Source organism: Pocillopora damicornis, chromosome 4 (assembly GCF_964200805.1).
Source record: "Pocillopora damicornis chromosome 4, jaPocDami1.2, whole genome shotgun sequence".
In the NCBI taxonomy this organism is placed as follows: Eukaryota; Metazoa; Cnidaria; class Anthozoa; order Scleractinia; family Pocilloporidae; genus Pocillopora; species Pocillopora damicornis.
Window position 1 is genome coordinate 3,934,606 of NC_142673.1, and position 17,650 is coordinate 3,952,255.

Below are 17,650 nucleotides of genomic sequence, written 5' to 3' on the forward strand. Positions count from 1 at the left end.
GCGTCCAAGCTCACGCTAGATTCTGATTGGCTTGTTCAAGTGCACATTAAATTGGCTTGTTTATCTTATACAATGAATGATAACAGACTAGGAAACAATGAACTGTCAAGAACGCCACGAGAATAAAGACGTCAATACTTCATGACGTCTACTCACCTTTATGTCAAAAGCTTTTGTTTTTAGTGAGAATGTTGCTTTAATTCCGTAAATTCAGCATTTCTCAATTTTATATTCTAGAGAAAGCAAAAACAAAAATAATAATTGCATCTCTTTGGTATCATTGACTTTTCCTGACTCGTTTGTTTGACTACATATATGCCAGGAGCCCTGATAAACTTATTTATTTTCCAATATTTATTTTTTTCATTTTCTTGTCTCCCTGTCCTCCTCAGAGACAAATCAAAAGTTTTTAATCTTGTAAATGTTTGGTAGGTCTCGTAATTTACACAAAGGATCCGCTTCGCTTATTTTAAGAGTGATCACAATGTTTGGAAGAAAGTGGGACGCGGAGGCTTCCAAATCTCAAGGAGAATGTTTCAATTTTTTTTGTTATAATTATCTCATTTTTTAGAATGGTAAGACTGATGGGGGAAAAATATCACCGAACAGAAGGTCTCAGGTAAATTACTTTCAATGCTTAGCTTAAATGGAAATAAGACTACCGGCGTGTAGACGCGGGAAATTAGGAGAAGATGCTAAGGTACCTCTCATTTTACTCCTTCGCATTCCACTCGTAGCTTCGCTGATCATTTTTGCACCTCCGATGCATAAAATGATTATGTCTCACAAGACAGCCAGTTACTCAGGCTTTCAAACTGACCTTGCAAACACCAGAGAAACCTGGAAACTAGTCCCCAAGCTACCATACTTTGCGACACGCGCTCTCGACACCACGGCAGTGATATTGAAGCACAGATTTTATCGAGGATTCCTTTAAAACTCAGCAGCATGAGCACAAAAGAGAAGATTTGCTTTCCTTCCGAAAATAAACAAGGAGCCTGTCCCGGAGTGCTCACTGGGGATGTAAGTAAATCAACGATGGGTCTTGTTGTCGTGCAGGAATGGTGGGGGATGAATGACATCATAATTGACGAAGCTGCAGACATCTCTGGAAGAGGCAACTTGGTAACTCTAGTGCCCGATCTTTATCGAGGGAAGGTAGCAACCGATCATGAAACAGCCGGACATTACATGTCTGATCTGGACTGGCCTGGAGCGGTGCAAGATATCGCTGGAGCTGCCAAATTTTTGAAAGAAAAAGGTTGGTTCAATATTGCCTTTGGGAGAGGGGTGAGGGACTTCATAGAGGGTGGCAAAGGGTTTGTGCGTGATGCATGATTAAGCCCAAAAATAATACGTGACGCGTGAATTTTACAGAAAGGAAAGGCAAAGTGGGATTTGAATTTCTCCCTTTTAAATTCATGACGTGGGAAATACTTTTACACGTAAATTTTTCTCAAATGCGCACGCGAAACCAGTTCAGGGCCCACTCAGCCCCCCCCCCCCTCCTTCCTCTTGTTACCCTCTTCACAATGTTGAATAGATACGGCATATAAGTAGGGCTATAGGGAATCTGTTGTAAGAAAACACTCTCCAGGACAGGGGAAAATTTTGGGTACAAAATAGTCTTTCATTTTCTTTTCATTTTTTTCTATTATTATTTTTTCTGCTTACTCTTGGGTTGTAAAAGACATCTTAAAAGTACACCCTGAACTTATCAAGAAGCCTTTGTTTTATGGTAGTACCATGTCTTTTCCAGAAAACTGCATGCAAATTGTTTGTATTAAATGAATGATCTGTGTGACTTTTTCTTTCATCTCTAAGAGGTTTCAGACAGAGCTCTCAAATTCTAAACAGCTAAAGGGTAAAGTTTTTTCAACCACATCACATAGCTGTTGCTTGTGATGCCATGGACAAATACCTTTTTACAAAGAGGTGGGGGGTCATGCTCTCCTGGAAAATTGAGATGAACAAGTGTAGCTAAGACATTTGTTGCTTTATTTGGAACATGTGTTGATAAAGTCCATGTTACCAGCTTGCATTGACATGTGAGCATGTGCAATAGTGGATAATCCTACTAAACCATGGAAAGGTTGCTCTGAATGAGAATGAGAATTACCTCTGTTAGAAAATATTTGAAGCAAGTACAAAAGAAATAAGGAATAAATTATTTCTAGAAAAATAAAGCAGCATCTCTCTAAAGGGTTTCTTTACTTCATATTTTGTGGCTGGTAGGTCCTCTTTTCTACCCTGATCTCTGTGTTATCTTCCCCTTCCCCAGCCACTCCCCCCTCCAAAAAAAAAATCTCTTTTAATTGTCATTAGCCAACTTTAGGTCTGTAAGTAAGTCATCTGGCCAAATTATAATTAGAAGGGGTGAATCCATAATAATCACCATGTTCGATATTTTCCTACTCAGATTGCTCATGCAAAAGGGTATATTCTGCAAAAATGCTTGTACTTATCAGTCTCAGGAAAAAATTTTCAAGGACAATGTTTTTATTTGAATTAGAGATCGGTAAATTGTTGCTGGTGATGTTGAAATAACTTCCAATTGTTGTCTTCCATGGAAATTTCCCCTTTCCCCTTGTTTGTGCTTAGACCACCTCTCAGCATGAGCTTACTCATGGCATATCCTTTAATTGGTGCTTTTAGCCTACAAGATGGTAATTTGTTTCTGTGTATAAAATTTCTCTGACCCCTTATCAAAGCCGTGCTTTTCAATGAATCACTGATTGCCTGAAGGCTCAAAGATCAAAAATCTGGGGTGCCTATTGCTTTACAAACTTTCTTGAAAGAATAGTTTTACAAGTTGCTCAGAGACAAAAGGTGGCTTCCTGAATCACCCCCACTCTGCCAGTGCACAGGTCTTCCAAGTATGCCAGAGCACAGGCCTGCCAAGTATACAAGAGCACAGGTGTACCAAGTATACCAGAGCAAGTATGCCAGGTTACCTTATCCTTTTTCTTTTTAGGTTGTAAGAAAGTGGGTGTGACAGGCTTCTGCATGGGTGGGGCTCTGTCTCTGGCAGCTGCGGCACTGATTCCTGAAGAGATTGCAGCAGCAGCTCCTTTCTATGGCATCCCCAGTGCAAAGCTGTGTGATTTGGGGACAATCAAGATACCTTTGCAAGCTCATTTTGGGAGTAAGGATAATCTTGAGGGGTTCTCATCACCAAAAGATGTCAAAGCTTTAACAGAGAAGCTGGATTCTGGAGGAGTGAAGTATGAGCTTCATATGTATGACACTGGCCATGCTTTCACCAACCCAACCAACCCAAATTACACTAAAGAAATTTGTGATTTGGCTCTTGGAAGGATGATAGATTTTATGAAAAAGCACTTGGCATAAACCTTTTTTTCTAAACTTTACGTGAGACCCCTATGTCACAAAGATTAGGATAGTTTTTTTAAAAGATATTGTTAACAAAGATTTGAAAACATCTTGTTAACTGGACATTAAAACATAAATGGAGTTTTACAACAAAAAGCTGGTGTAAAAGTTGCGATGCATTAGAATCTCTCTGTATCATCCAAATTACAAGCCCATTTTAGGTGAGGTGATATGGTTAAGGGTTATAAGGGTGTGACCTAGCTCTCTCCCTGAGGATGAGGCCTAGAGGAAAGCTGCATGGAGGGGTGGGGTGGGGATGAGAAGAGAATAGGGGGAGGGGAAGGGAAGATACCCAGATGACAAAAGATTACAGCTGCCATTCTGCCCCCTTGTAATCAACCTGTTTTTGATCTTTCATATATATGTTACTATCCATCCCCACTTGGATTAATTATCATAAAATTAGATGGTACCCTTCTACCTCTTGACCTCACAGAGAAGCCAGATGTTGGAAAAGTGAAGTATGAGCTTCATGTGTATGACACTGGCCATGCTTTCAGCAAGCCTACCAACCCAAATTACACCAAGGAAATTTGTGATTTTGCTTTTGGAAGTATGATAGATTTTATGAAAAAGGGAATATGATAAACTTTGTTTTCTGCTGTTGCTGTGAATTATCACTTTCCACAAAATAGAATATGTCTATCTCCTGGAGACGTCTTGCTCACTGGACATTTAATAAATGGTTTCATATAGCAAGTTGCTGGAAATCTGGATATCTCTCACTCCCTGAGGCCATCAGGTCTAATTAAAGCAACCATGGACTACAAACATGCAGGCAACCCCCAAACACAGCTTCCATCCTACTGAATTAGAAGTCGCTTAAAACTAACTTACACCCTTTCTCCCCCCCCCCCCCCCCCACTTCCTTAGTAGGACGCCCTCAAAGGTTATTTTAGTGATAGAATTCAACACCTACAAATTATGGGAACTTTTACGTGGATTCAGGTACTCCAAACAAGACACCAAACTAGTTGGAGAAAATTGAGGTGAAAACTTGAGATCGAAATTCCAGGGCTCCATTCTACGACAAAGAACAGCAATTCTGGTACCCTATGACTGACGAAATACTGACTTATGCGCACGACCCACACGCGAGCTCATAGCGATTCAAACATGATCCACTTGGGTAGTCCGTAAAAATACCTTTCCACAGGGGGAACAGTGTTCCGTGTTCTATCTCTGTTACTATCCACAACGCTAAGGCTTTAAATCGACCTCCCTCTGCTCTCCCTGATGACCATGTGACCCCCCTTGAGAAAAATCCTCTGAAACCCACAGGAAGTAGAAAATGATTGGTCCCTAACATTTTAAATGAAAGGAAACGGTAACGGAGGGATTACTGGATATAGCTTCTGAGACGAGATTTTCTCAGCGTCTGTCGGTTACAAAAAAAATTGGCAGGTTGCTTCGAGTACTTTGGGAAAGTCCGGTTGTATTTTCGACTTCGATGTCATACATTTTCCTCGGCTCTTACTGAATTAAGTTTGGAGCACACCCTTAATAGGAACGGTAATAAAGGAAGTAGATATCGATGAACAGCTGATCCCTTCACAAAACTGACTAACTTAATATGGTAGTAATAGATAACTTGGACGTGACCTGGGCCAAGTTTTCCATGTTACTTGCTCTCGAATTGATTTTTGATTCATAAGGGCAAATTTAAAAATCATATTCGGTTCTCTTACCTCAATATGTATGACACATGAAAACTTTGTCACATTAAACTACCTCTGAAAACGGTTTATGTTTTGCTAGTCGATATGCAACTAAGGAGCTGATTTTAGAGCAGTTCTTCGATGAGATCTTTTCTTGTTCTCAATCTCAGTCTATGTCTGTGCTCGCACATAAAACGCAACGTTTTACAGAATTACATCCTGTCAACTCCTTCATTTTAGTAGAATGCCTGTAGAATTACTCTTTAAATTATTTCCAATTAGCAATTATTTTTTCCGTGAGGAAAAGAAAAATGTGCAGTTTTTAAGGAAATTGGGAAATACATGTACTTATACTCTGCCGTGAATGAATTGAAATAGAAATCAGATCAAACTTATTCAATTGAGATTGCATGTTAAAACAACATGATTTTAAACAGCCGAGAAATGCCGACAAGGTCCAGTCGGAACTGAAAACGGAAGCTGAAATCGAAAGTGCTGGCATCACTGCTCTTCGTTTTTGTGTCGGTTTGTTTGGTTTTTTTCACGGAATAATCAGGTCGTAATTGTACGCATGCTCAATGATACAGGAAAGAGTTTCTACCACTGGTGATCGTCGCGTTTTAAAACAAAAATTTCATCTATTTTCCGGATTAAAAAAAAAAAATTAAAGCATTTCCGAAAAGAAACTACCTAAGACCTAAGACCTAAGACCTAAGACCTAAGACCTAAGACCCAAGAGCTACGTTCTGTGTAATTTGACTGAAGAAAACGTTTGGACTCTTACTTGTAGTCACAGTAAGCTGCTTCTATTGCATGGATTTGAATGAAGACCAATTCCTGTGGTTTTCTTTCTTTTATTTTCGGTTTTTCTTTTTTGTTGTTTATCATAAAATCTTACCTTTTTATAATCATTATGGTAATTAGCGCCCAATATGGCGGCCACGTTACGAAAAGCCGGAACTTTTTATTGCCTTTCTCGCTGGGGCTTTCGAACTAACTCGAAATACCCCGTTCTTCTACAATTTAAGAGGCTATTCAGTGCATAGTAGGGTTAAAGTTATCCATGTTCTATGGCACAAGCTACGAAACTCAAGCTTCTCATCTCGCCCAGTTAGCGTTTGGACTAATGCGGGTATCAGCGGCTATCCCGAGGGGTCGACCCCCGGGCAACCCAAGGGCAACCCAAGGGCTTAGCAGGGGATTTGTAGCAAAGGCATGCCCCGCACGCGGGGCATTAGAGCGCTTTAGCGTTTTTGGCAAAATACCCCGGGGCCATACCCACGGGATTTGCACGTAATCTGCTGTCTCAACGTTCAGTGGTTTTCGCCACAGGACAAGCAAGCTCGCTCGCTCGCTCGATGTTCTTCTAGCCCTCAAGGTAAGTCATACCAATATCATTCAAATTAGATATAAATAATGAGCCATCCATTGTCGGAAGTGTGATGAACAACCGCAAGCCAAGAAAGTTTGCCCCAGAAAGCTCGAATTTGAGGACTCCATAGAGACTTGTGTGGATTTTAGTGCTGATGTGGCTTCAGTAAACCATGATCACTCGTACTTTTGCATCGAGGAACAGGCAACACCGACTATATGTTGCCCAGGTTGCTCCAGGGGTGGGGGTATTTGTCCCAATTTTTTGCCCTACCCGAGGGGCTTTAGCATGTATTTGTCACGGCAGCTGTGACAAATGCCCCTGGGTGCCCGGGGGTCGACCCCTTGGGATGGCCGCTGATACCCGCATAAGCACGGATATGTCAGCCTTTTTCGTCCCTTTGCAGTGGATCTAACCGTGGCAATGGATGTCGAAATCAATCCTGGCCCTAATACCGCTACCTTACAATGTCAGGGCCTCGACAGTCAAAATCAAGCAACAGTTCCACGGCTTTCTGGAACTTTTGAACATGTTGTTGGCAACTTACGTTATGTTGATTATGCTAATTTTACCCGTGACATCTCGACCCGTCGCTACATTTATTCCAGAGATGAGCTGTACCGGTTACGTCCAAATAGAACATCTACACCACAGTTTCGCCCTACCTTAAACCACATGCACAGAAGAACGGCTTATCGGGGTTGTAGAGCTGGCAAGTGGGTCAAGGAAAAGCGGAATAATTCGCTCTCAAATATTCCTACTGTTGTTTCGCGTCGTCCGTCACGCAACGTCAACAAGCGTTACACGACAATGCGAAATAAATCGACAAATCTATCCCGATCGCTCATTTCAGTGAAAATTGAAAAGACTCCTACTGCTCCTAAAGTTGTTCCGAAATGCATGGTTATAAATGCTCGCTCTCTAGTGAAGGCTGATGCTGCCCCAGCCTTGTATGCTGAACTGAGCAGTAATAATATTGATCTTTGTTTTGTCTCGGAATCTTGGCTAAACAAGAAAATCCTGTCCCACTTGATCTGCCCTGACGGCTATGTGATGGTTAGAAAAGACCGGAATGGAATACGTGCCGGTGTCCCAGCGGATTTGGACCCCCCTAGAATTGGACCCCCCGGTCCAAATCCGCTAGCGGATATGGACCCCCCCGGTCCATATCCGCTAGCGGATTTGGACCCCCGGGGTCCATATCCGCTAGCGGATATGGACTCCCCTCCGCGGATTTGGACCCCTTTAACAAAACTGAGTAAATAGTTTTCACTATTATGACGTACTTTACGAAGTAAAGTAAGAGTAGTACTAGTTTCATACTTGTTCTTCAGAATTGTATTGCAACAGAATAAGAAAGGATTTGGTATGAGTTTCAATAGTTCGAATCCAATAGTTTGTTGTCATTTAATTCATGCGTAGGCTATTCTACCAACTTAAATAAATGTGTCAGAAATGAAACGATATCTGCCCTTTTCTTCGTCAATTATAGTACGCAATCTTGTGTTGAAATTTTAACGGACATCGCCTAAAAGCTCGCAGTTGGAACAAGTTACGAAAAGGAATGTTTAGTTGGGGGGGGGGGGGGTCCAAATCCGCGAAGGGGGGTCCAAATCCGCTAGCGGATATGGACCGGGGGGGTCCAAATCCGCTAGCGGATTTGGACCGGGGGGTCCAAATCCGCGGGGGGTCCAAATCCGCTGTGACACCGGTGGAGGGGTTGCTGTCATCTGTAGGAAGGACTGGAAAATAAAAGCAATCAACGCCAATGGACAGTTTGAGACTCTTTGGTGCAAAATAACAACTCCAAATTCCGAGTTTTTCGCTGCCAGTGTTTACCATCCGCCTGACCCCATCTACGAACCAGCTGATCTACTGAATTTCCTATCTGAAACCTGTGATCAAATTCTGCACGATGATCCGAACGCCAAGATCGTAATTGCAGGTGACATAAATCAGCTGCAAATAAAAGATCTGATGCAACAACATGGTCTGCATCAGATGGTTAAAGTACCTACTAGGCGGGAAAAAATACTTGATGTTTTTCTGACTAACTGTCCACTGCTTTGGAAACCTGGTAAGGTGTACAAGGGTCCGGTGAGATCTGATCATTTGGCAGTCACCGTACTACCCTCTATCCCGGCTAAACCTCAACGGAAATATGTCAGTTTCCGCGATACTAGAGACCACCGCAAAATTGCTATGGAGACTAAGATATATGTAGGAAATTGTAAGTCCAGATGTTTTGTTTCTGGACGTGATTCTTTTAATAAAGATCTTTATTATTATTATTATTTTTTTTTTTTTTTATTATTATTATTATTAACCATGGTTACGAGCTGCTTACGTCACCAACCTAATATGGTAGTTGTTGTCAACTTGGATATATAAAAGATATGCCCCTCTCTAGCTTTGCCCTCTGATGACCGCCAATCATCACAAACACACACTCACTAAATGACAGACATACTTAAATTTGAATACAGAGCTGTTTTAGTTCGGATTGCTCGCGATCTGGACGAAGAACAGCATAAACAACTCTTCTTCCTCTGCAAGGAACAAGTTCCAAGACGAGGTTTAGACGTTTGGACACTTCTCACTTCACTGGAAGACTCGGCGAAGATATCGTGGATCGATGTTTCCCTCCTGAAGAAATGTTTGCACGTTATTGGAAGGGAAGATCTCGTTGTCCCCCTGACCAAGTTTGAAATGAAAAGAGACCTGTCCATTCTTATGAATTTCTACGTCAAGGAGAGGAATGGCCTGCATCTCTTCTACCGGTCGTCTGCGACTGAAGCGGCTATCCACCTTGTGCGGCTAATGGAAAGGTATCCAGGCAGAGAAGATCTGAGAGGAATGATGAGAGGCTCAGACAAGAAAGCGAAAGATATTTGGCTGCAATTCTTGTCTGCAACTCCTCGGACCTCGAGAATGACGTGGGGCAAATTTTCCATGCTGGTTGCGATTGCCGGAGAAATAATAGTCAAGACATCATCGAATCATTGTGCAGGAAGTTCAGATGAAGCCATCATGGATATGTGCGTAATTTTGGCAGATGAGCTTTGTACTATCATGGTTCAGCTTGGATGTTGGGTAACTGAAATTAACTTAGTACAAGACTATTTCTAAAGCTAAATCCATTGATTAATATTTGTCTATTGGTTATAATTGTTGTAATCAAAATCGATGCAGCCGATGTAGATCTCGAAAGTGAAAGTGAAGTTTATTCAAAAATTATTTTGAAAATCATTCTACCGTAGACTTCACAACTGATACTTGGCTTATCGGTTGTTTTACTTTAGAACATCTAACCGCTTCGAAAATAGGCAGTTTTTAAATCATAAACTGAGTTTCACGCTATTCATATCAATAATTCGGATTTCGATAGAAAGTATTACACCTTGTTTGTGTAGGAATAGACAATCGTTCTAGTAATCTGCTTTACTAATTAGGTATCGTCTTAACTTTTCACCGACCATCGTTAAATTTCAAACTGATCTTGACGTAGAGTGAACGAGACTTAACTTATTGGCAAAAAGATGACCTCATCGCGAGTAATTCGGCGCGGGTTAGAAAATTGCCTTTCTTCACAATAATGGCGTGCCAGCGTTAGTCATAAGGAATTCGATAGTCAGCAATGATGTGTCACAACACATCACATCAACTTGCGATTTGATTCTCACCCGCGTACTTCCCCTCAAAATGATAGCTTCAGTAAGACTGGCGATAGAAAGCCAAACCATTATTCTTTACAATGTGCTTGCAAACTTTCAATTTGGTAAAAAATTTACATGCCGACCAGACCATGATAACTTAATTAATTATTAATCTGCATTCGGTTTATATACAAATTTAAAGCTACCTGTCCACTGAATTCGACTCCCGTATTTATTTGATGGATCTACAGAGTCGAATCTTTGTCGTCGATCCGATCGGGGCATGAGTTTGAGTTTCAAATAGGCAAAGAGAATCATTTCGCGTTATATTTTCCCCCTATAAGTTCAATAAAATTTGCATTTAGTGTTATTCCATTCTTATATATTGCAGTACGATCATAATGTTTCTATCTTTAATTCACACCTTCTGCCCAAATGCATGCTTTAATTTCTTGCCTCTTCTCTTCCCAATCGCTTCCCTCACTGCCTCCATCAGTTTATTTTATTGCGAGTTCGTCAGGTAACGTGCCTTCTTGTAAGCTTACTTGTGTGCTATAAGGAACGGTCTTCAGTTCCTTATTTACAAACATCTGAACAGCCTTGTTTACCCGCGGAATAAGTTCAGCTCAAGCACGTTAATTCTTTGATTACTGTTGAGGAATTTGATACCAAATGATAATTTAAACATCCATGTATATCAATGTATTCTTTTGATAAGGTATTTTCGTCCCGCAAATGCTGTAGGTGATGTTGACCCGTGCATGGGGAGTGTTGCATCTCACTTAAACTTACCTTGTTGTTGCTGATTTTTCTTTTCACTACATTTTTAGGAAAACTTTTGCACTGATGTTGAGAAAAGAGCCCAGCGGATTTGCGGACAGGATGTCAATGGCAGCCCCTCTTTTGCAGGCTTTAGAAAGAAAATAGCCGACGCCATTCTTGAGTTGGAGAACAGCATCTTTTCCTAATTGATGTACTCAACTCTTGACTGTGTGGAGAGAGGAAGTTTTTTTTTTTTTAGTAGCTTCATAGATCATTACACAAGAAAATGTCTTTAAAGTCAGTGTTGTTAGATCTCCATTCTCTGAGATTCTGTTTCAGATTTTATTTGTTAACTTCCTAAAAAAAAATAAGGCATCTAGTAATCGTAGCTTGAGTATGCAACTGCAGGATGAAAACCAACTGACATTGATAGTCTTGAAGGTAAAAGGTGTAATTGCAAGTTTTTCTTGTGTAATGATCTCCTTTTTTTGGAAAACAAGACAAAAAAAAATATTTCAGGAAAAAAAGAATTGTAAACAAAATAAGATACAGGAAAAAAAATCGAAAAAATTTGCCAAAAAGGAAAAAAAAATATGAAAAATAAGTCACAAAATTCAAGAAAAAAAAGGTTGACTGTACTTAGGTACGGTACATAAGAAAGATGCAAAAAAAATTGTTGCGAAAGGCTAAGCAACCCTATTTTGCTACACTGTACAAGTACAAGAGAAAATGATCTCTTGACAACAAAGAAAAGATAAGTTTGTATTCCAAAGCTCAGCTAAGAAGCGATAAGCAAGGGAATACTTAACAAAAAAGAAAAAAAAATATTGAACACGAGGTTTCAAAAATACAATGTTACAAACAAGCAAATGACGCATCAGAGAAAAAAAATGTGGCGGTTAAAAAAATTCTCGTCAGAGAAACAAAAAAAAGAGAAATATCTAATAAAGTTTACAACTTTTTTTCCTCAAACCTGTGCCTAATGTTTGATTTGTCTAACAAGTGTAAAATGTCCGAAAAGGTAATGGGAACTGATTGATAATCACCGAGTCAACTTTCATGGGAAGATTCTATCTCTGAAAAAGAAGAGTTCGAGTTAGAAATTTCAAAGGTGTTGATGATGCAATGGTCTGAGTCGTAGCCCTGGCACTGACGAAGCGTTGTGCCTAAGGCAACTCTGGCAGTGTCTCTCTCAGCCAGGAGTATAAATGAACACCCCCTAAATTGCCATGGAAACCTGGTAAAATGCGGGAGCCTAACCCTACGATGAATTGACATCCTAATATTGCTATATATCTGGGATGGATGAGCTCAGAGGGGAAGGAACAGATACTTCTTACCTTTGCGTCACACGCATTGGACGCATTCGCCCGAGTTGGAGACGGAAAGAATTATGCCAAATTCTTTTCTATAAAACGAGTGATTAAAGCATTAGCTTGATGCTGCTGTTCTGCAAAAGCGAAATATACTCCATTCACTCTCCATGAAAGGGTTCGGCCTGCAATGACAGAGATAATGTATATAGGGTGGGTTCTTCGGAAGGTAAGTTCCCTGAATCCAGTCTAAAGTGACTTTACCTTTCGTTTAAACCGCCCAAGGAATAGTTCGGGCCAGGAATCAAAATTTGACGCTGGAAATCATGAAGGCAAGTCGGAGAGATTCCTTTTCTTAAGTGTTCGTTGACCAGTGACTGCTCATAGGACCGCTTTAGGAAGTTATCGTGATAGGCTGACTAAAATGGAAATTACATAATTATAGAGTGCCCGGATGCTTAAGGCACTATATTATCTGCGCACTCTCCTTGATTCCTCTGTGAGAAGATCACACTCAATTAGTAATGGCGTCTACAGCAGCCTCAACCGAAAGGGAAAACTTTCCATCATCGTTCAGCAGCATGAAATATCAGTATCCACCTGTGTTCAAAGATTTCCTCATCCGCCTTGCCAAATCTTTGGACAGCGAAAATCGTGCAGCATTCCAGTTTTGGTGTAAGGGTCTTCTCCCGGGCTCGATGTTGGATGGCGACATGACCACTGATGCTGAGTTCTTCGCATTGATCGATTCCCTTCTGAATTCTAATGAATTATCTCTCACCAACATGAAAGTGCTTAAAGATATCCTCTCAAGTATTGGCCGTATGGATCTGCTGCAGGAGCTTAAAAAAGTAAAATTGCGAATCTCAATTGGTATCATTTTAGAAGATTACCTGAAGTTCAAATCTGTTGATGACTTCCGCCAGGGCACTCCTATGAAATCTCCTGAAAATCACAGTAATATTGTGAAGCTTCTACTTACCACTAAAGAAGAAAATCTTTACCTGATAACAGAAGTCCTTGGACAGTTGAAGCCACTTTGTTCTGATCAAAACTTCGTGAAGAAATTTACAAATATTGCTCTTCTTGGCTCAAAACTATCGTGGCCGATGATTTGCTCATCTTTGGTTATTATTGGCGAGCTTTATGCTTTGCTTACACCACAGTCAAGAAGTTTCGAGAGTGGTTTTTATGTTTACCTGTTTTCCATGACCAAGGCAAGCAAGTTGCTATCAGATTGGATGTTTGAAAACGGTGGTTTGGTAAGTAAACTGGAGCTACATACGCTCAATATATAAAAAGCTCCCTGAAACATAAATTTGTGTGTCACGACGTTAAATTACCTGATTAGTGAACAAAAGTTTACACTTTCATGTACATAAAGAAAAATGACAAATCTTGATTGCGGTAGCTGTGATTTGGCTAACTTTTGTTTCTGCAACAGATGGCAACCCTGGCCTAAAGGAATACATTGTGTCAATGTTGTGATTATCCTTCGAATTCAATATGCTCAATTTGCAGTTTTAGCGTACGTTGGTAATGAGAATGAAAAACAGCAGAAGAAGAAGTGATGAGCCAGTTTTAATCATCATTTATAGTTTTCTATTCAACATTTATCTGCTTAAAGGGACGAGCATTTGAGTGCAAAGTGCTTTTGTAAAGGAAAAAAGTTTATTAATTCCGCCATGCTTGAGGTATGCTATTAAATACTCAGGCCCTCCAAGGTGCAAATTCTGTCCGCTTGTCTTCGAGCTAGAAACACCCAAAAACTGCTACCTAACTTTTCCTTTCTTGAGAAAAATTTTGTTTTGCATGAAGAGAAAACTAAATGCCCATAGTGGTTCATTGCAAATTTAACACCATTCGATGACTCTGGAAGACCTTTCAAGCAAACACAATTGTTGTATTCACAACGAGAGGTCATTGGCATGCATGAAAAAATATACATTACAGCATAAAATGTTGACAAGTTGTAATTGATAGCATGCAATCAAAGTCAAACTCCTTTCTAAGCTAAACTTTTTTAAATGTCATCCAAAATCCGTATCAATTAATGCTCAAATGTCCTTTCTTTGTTTGCCAGAAAATGTATAATGAATTCATCAGCAAGAAACAACGAGCAACAATCAGTGAATCAGTGCCATCTTCCCTTGGGAAATCTCTGAAAGACAAAATCGAGCTGCTTGGAAGTCGTGTGGGTCTACCGTTAAGAAATTAAGTTGAAAATGCTGTTTGCTTCTTTACCATCCTGAATATCATTTGTGTGATCGATTTATACCTACCCCCTCTTATGGACTGCCACCTTGCCGTGGTGGAGGGGCTTATGCGTTTCAATGATCCTGAGAACTCAGCCGGTGGAGGCATGTGAGCCTCTGGCAGGTACAACCAAGCCGGAAAGATCGACGGGGAGAAACCAGACCAAAAGGCAGTCAAAATTCCTACTCTTTACATCAGCAGAAATCAGGTACATTTTACTCCCGCAGTGAATTTGGTCAGTGGTTTTGTCAAGTACTACTATGCATGCACTTAATATAAATGTAAAAGTGGATCTAAAGTTTATTTGGTCAAGAGACTGATTAGCCAGAGAAGATTGAAGAACTAGGTATGAAATGTTCGAATAGTGGATACAAAAATATTATAGTTGAAGTTTTTTTTAAAAACAAACTGCATTTATTTTTAACAATTTCAGGACTTTTATTATCTCTTGAAATGGAAGAATTGGCCTCTATGGACCAGCACATGGGAACCTTCAGCTCATTTGTGTGATCAGCTTATCAGGTACTAGCTGAAGTATGTTTTTGGAAAGTGCTAGAAATAATCATCAATGCATGCAGCTTGGGTCCACACCAGGCCTGGGTCCATACAAAGCTTATGCTTTCTTTTAATTAATAATCTTATAGGACCTTATACAGCAACCCTCCTGTCTCCATGGAAAGGTTACAGAGTGTGTCAGCTTCATTTCTGGAAGGTATCCTATCCTTGAGGCAGATGCAATCAAAGTTTATTATTCCTCTGAGTTGAGGGTGGATCATGATATTGTTAGATATAGTTTTTGAGGAAAAGGTAAAAAGCACACAATGGAGTTAGCATGCTCTATGAAGAGGACAATTTTTCTTTCCCAGAGCTTTCTCCAAATTGGTGGTATTATTTATTATAAATGAACTTGGAGAAGGAATAGCAGTTGACTTTCCTTTTAAGTTAAAAACTGTTCTTACTTATTCAAAACATAAGCACACTTAGCATGCAAGAATTATTTTTTGGCTGGGTGGGTTGAGATGGGACAGTTGGTTTACTTAGTATTTTCATTTTTGTCACCAAAAAGAGCATAACCTTCAAAAACAAAAGTATCCCTGAAACACAAGAAAAAAACCTAATTTATCTGAATTCACACAGAGATTATGTGATCTGTTTCTATTGTTATTCTAAGCTAAATTGAAATGCATTGGTGCCACACTTACTGTTGTCTCCTTTGCAGCTGTTAGTTGGTCTTGTCACTCAACGCCCTCTATTTCCTGTTTGAGAGAGAGTGCACATTGCCTGACAAGACCAAATAACAATGGCGAAAAAGACTATGCAACAATATTTCAAAGAGGGCTCCTAATTGGTTGTTGCCTATCTGGACTTTACCCTATGTGTGTGAAATGTGTGATAAAATGTAGGTTCTTTTACAATGAAATTAACTCATAATTGGTTAAGTCCAAGGTAGCTTAAAGCAACTTTTATCCATAGAAAAGTCAAATGCAGGAAAATTACGTGGTAAACTCAACATCAGTAGCATCTAGTTCCATGTGAATTTTTTTTCAGTGGGTTTGGACAATGCAGTTATGATATGTAATAGAATGCAGGTTGTTTACAAGAAAATGACATGTAATAGAGCAAAGTCCAATTTGGCAAAATGGAATTTGATTGGTGGAATACAACTCAAGCACATAAAAAATTGCATAATGTTCATGTAGTGTACTGATGAGGTATGTTCTGATTGGACTTTGGACGTTGTTTTCATGTTACAAGATGGTATGTAAGTTGTTTGGCATGTGCATTGTGAGCAAAGGAGTGAAAGAAACACGATTTAACTTTAAAATTTAAATATATACCTTTCATATCCCGATAAATCTTATCCTCAATCAACGAGGCTCTTGTGAAGGCCACAAACCTTTACACTTATCAAATGAGCCTAAAATTTCTGGTTAATGTCATTCTTTGTGCACAGTCAAGTGATCAATGACAGCATTTAAAGAAAATAATTTACCCAAACGTTGTGCTTGGTGCAGGACATTCAATTGCTATGATATGATTGGTGCAGGATATTCAAATGCTATGATATGATTGGTGCAAGATACATATCCTAATGTGGAATCTGATTAGTGCAACATACCACTCTTTACGCTAACGTAGAGTTAAAATTTTTTTGTTGAAAAAAAAACTCAAAAAGTATTTCATGTCATGGAGTGGCCAAATCAAATTAGTGCCAAATTTTCCAGTTGAGAAAGTTGTGTTTTAATTTAACAGAATAGCTTGTAATTCCACAAACATTTAATTTTCTTTAGGGCAGGTGAATATAATAATCCTTTGCATATGAATATAATCCAGTGTCTGACAATAATAATAATTTTGAAAACATATTTAAACATGGGCAAGCAAACAGATGGAAGTTTAAGTATTGAAATAAAGATAAAAATTATTTACATATTCAATACAGATGAAAATTATTTATATATTTGTACAATCAATGAAATTAAATTCCAAAACATGTCTACTTCTTTATTGTTTTTGTTTTGTTTTGTTTTGTTTTTTTGCTGCTAAAAGTTATTGATTTTTCTGCAAAAGCTCAATCTGTAGACACTTTTTCATCCCAAATGCTGTAATGCATTTAGGTTTTATTTCCTGTCACAATGATTGACAGTCATTCTGTTGTATTCATCCTCAATTAAGTTGTTTTCTGGTACTTCAGCTTCATTATGGTCCATGATTGTTCATTATGGTTATGATTGGGAGTTCTCTCAAGTAATTTGAATCAAGAAATTGTTTTACAAGATCTTGTAAAGTTGTAGAAAATGAAAGTTGTGCAGCCATCGGGGTGCTGACTTGGTGTTCTTTCAAGGTGGCATAGTTTATTAAGTTCATTCCTTTTTTGTTTGATCAAATAAGACCTTGGTAAACTCTCAGAGAAAACAGACAACTCATGGTAAAGCTCATCACTGGCACAAAATTTTGCCTAGCAAAAATTTCAAGGTTTTCCTGGTCACCATCATTTGCTGATGGCTGATCAAATTCAAGGGAATGCATTTCATTAATGGCAACTTCCTGGACCGTAAGGAAAGACAGCTTGAGCCCATAAGACTCTAGAAACCAGAGGGCAATTTCTGACTTTTCATTAAGTTCCCTCGGTCTTCTTAATTGTTGCTTTTTCCTACTTTGTCGATAGTTTTCCCTTGACATGTTTTTTTTAACTCCTTTCGTTGAATTAAAATACGGAAAGAGAATGATACCCGTAAA

The 17,650-nt window shown here is 39.4% G+C and overlaps 3 protein-coding genes across 3 annotated transcripts; all 3 read left to right on the forward strand.

The window, feature by feature from the left end:
* Positions 1-854: 854 nt before the first annotated feature.
* Positions 855-3,489, forward strand: LOC113670407 (uncharacterized). The gene is made up of 2 exons (XM_027186548.2): positions 855-1,261; positions 2,975-3,489. Exons 1-2 carry the CDS (start codon positions 949-951, stop codon positions 3,349-3,351), a joined length of 690 nt encoding a protein of 229 aa, XP_027042349.2. The 5' UTR covers positions 855-948; the 3' UTR covers positions 3,352-3,489.
* Positions 3,490-8,840: 5,351 nt separating this feature from the next.
* Positions 8,841-11,813, forward strand: LOC113670406 (uncharacterized). Its single transcript, XM_027186545.2, has 2 exons — positions 8,841-9,516; positions 10,910-11,813. Exons 1-2 carry the CDS (start codon positions 8,881-8,883, stop codon positions 11,045-11,047), a joined length of 774 nt encoding a protein of 257 aa, XP_027042346.2. The 5' UTR covers positions 8,841-8,880; the 3' UTR covers positions 11,048-11,813.
* Positions 11,814-12,626: 813 nt separating this feature from the next.
* LOC113670405 (uncharacterized) lies at positions 12,627-16,908 on the forward strand. Its single transcript, XM_027186544.2, has 4 exons — positions 12,627-13,416; positions 14,238-14,618; positions 14,844-14,932; positions 15,055-16,908. Exons 1-2 carry the CDS (start codon positions 12,679-12,681, stop codon positions 14,370-14,372), a joined length of 873 nt encoding a protein of 290 aa, XP_027042345.2. The 5' UTR covers positions 12,627-12,678; the 3' UTR covers positions 14,373-14,618; positions 14,844-14,932; positions 15,055-16,908.
* The last annotated feature ends 742 nt before the right edge of the window (positions 16,909-17,650 follow it).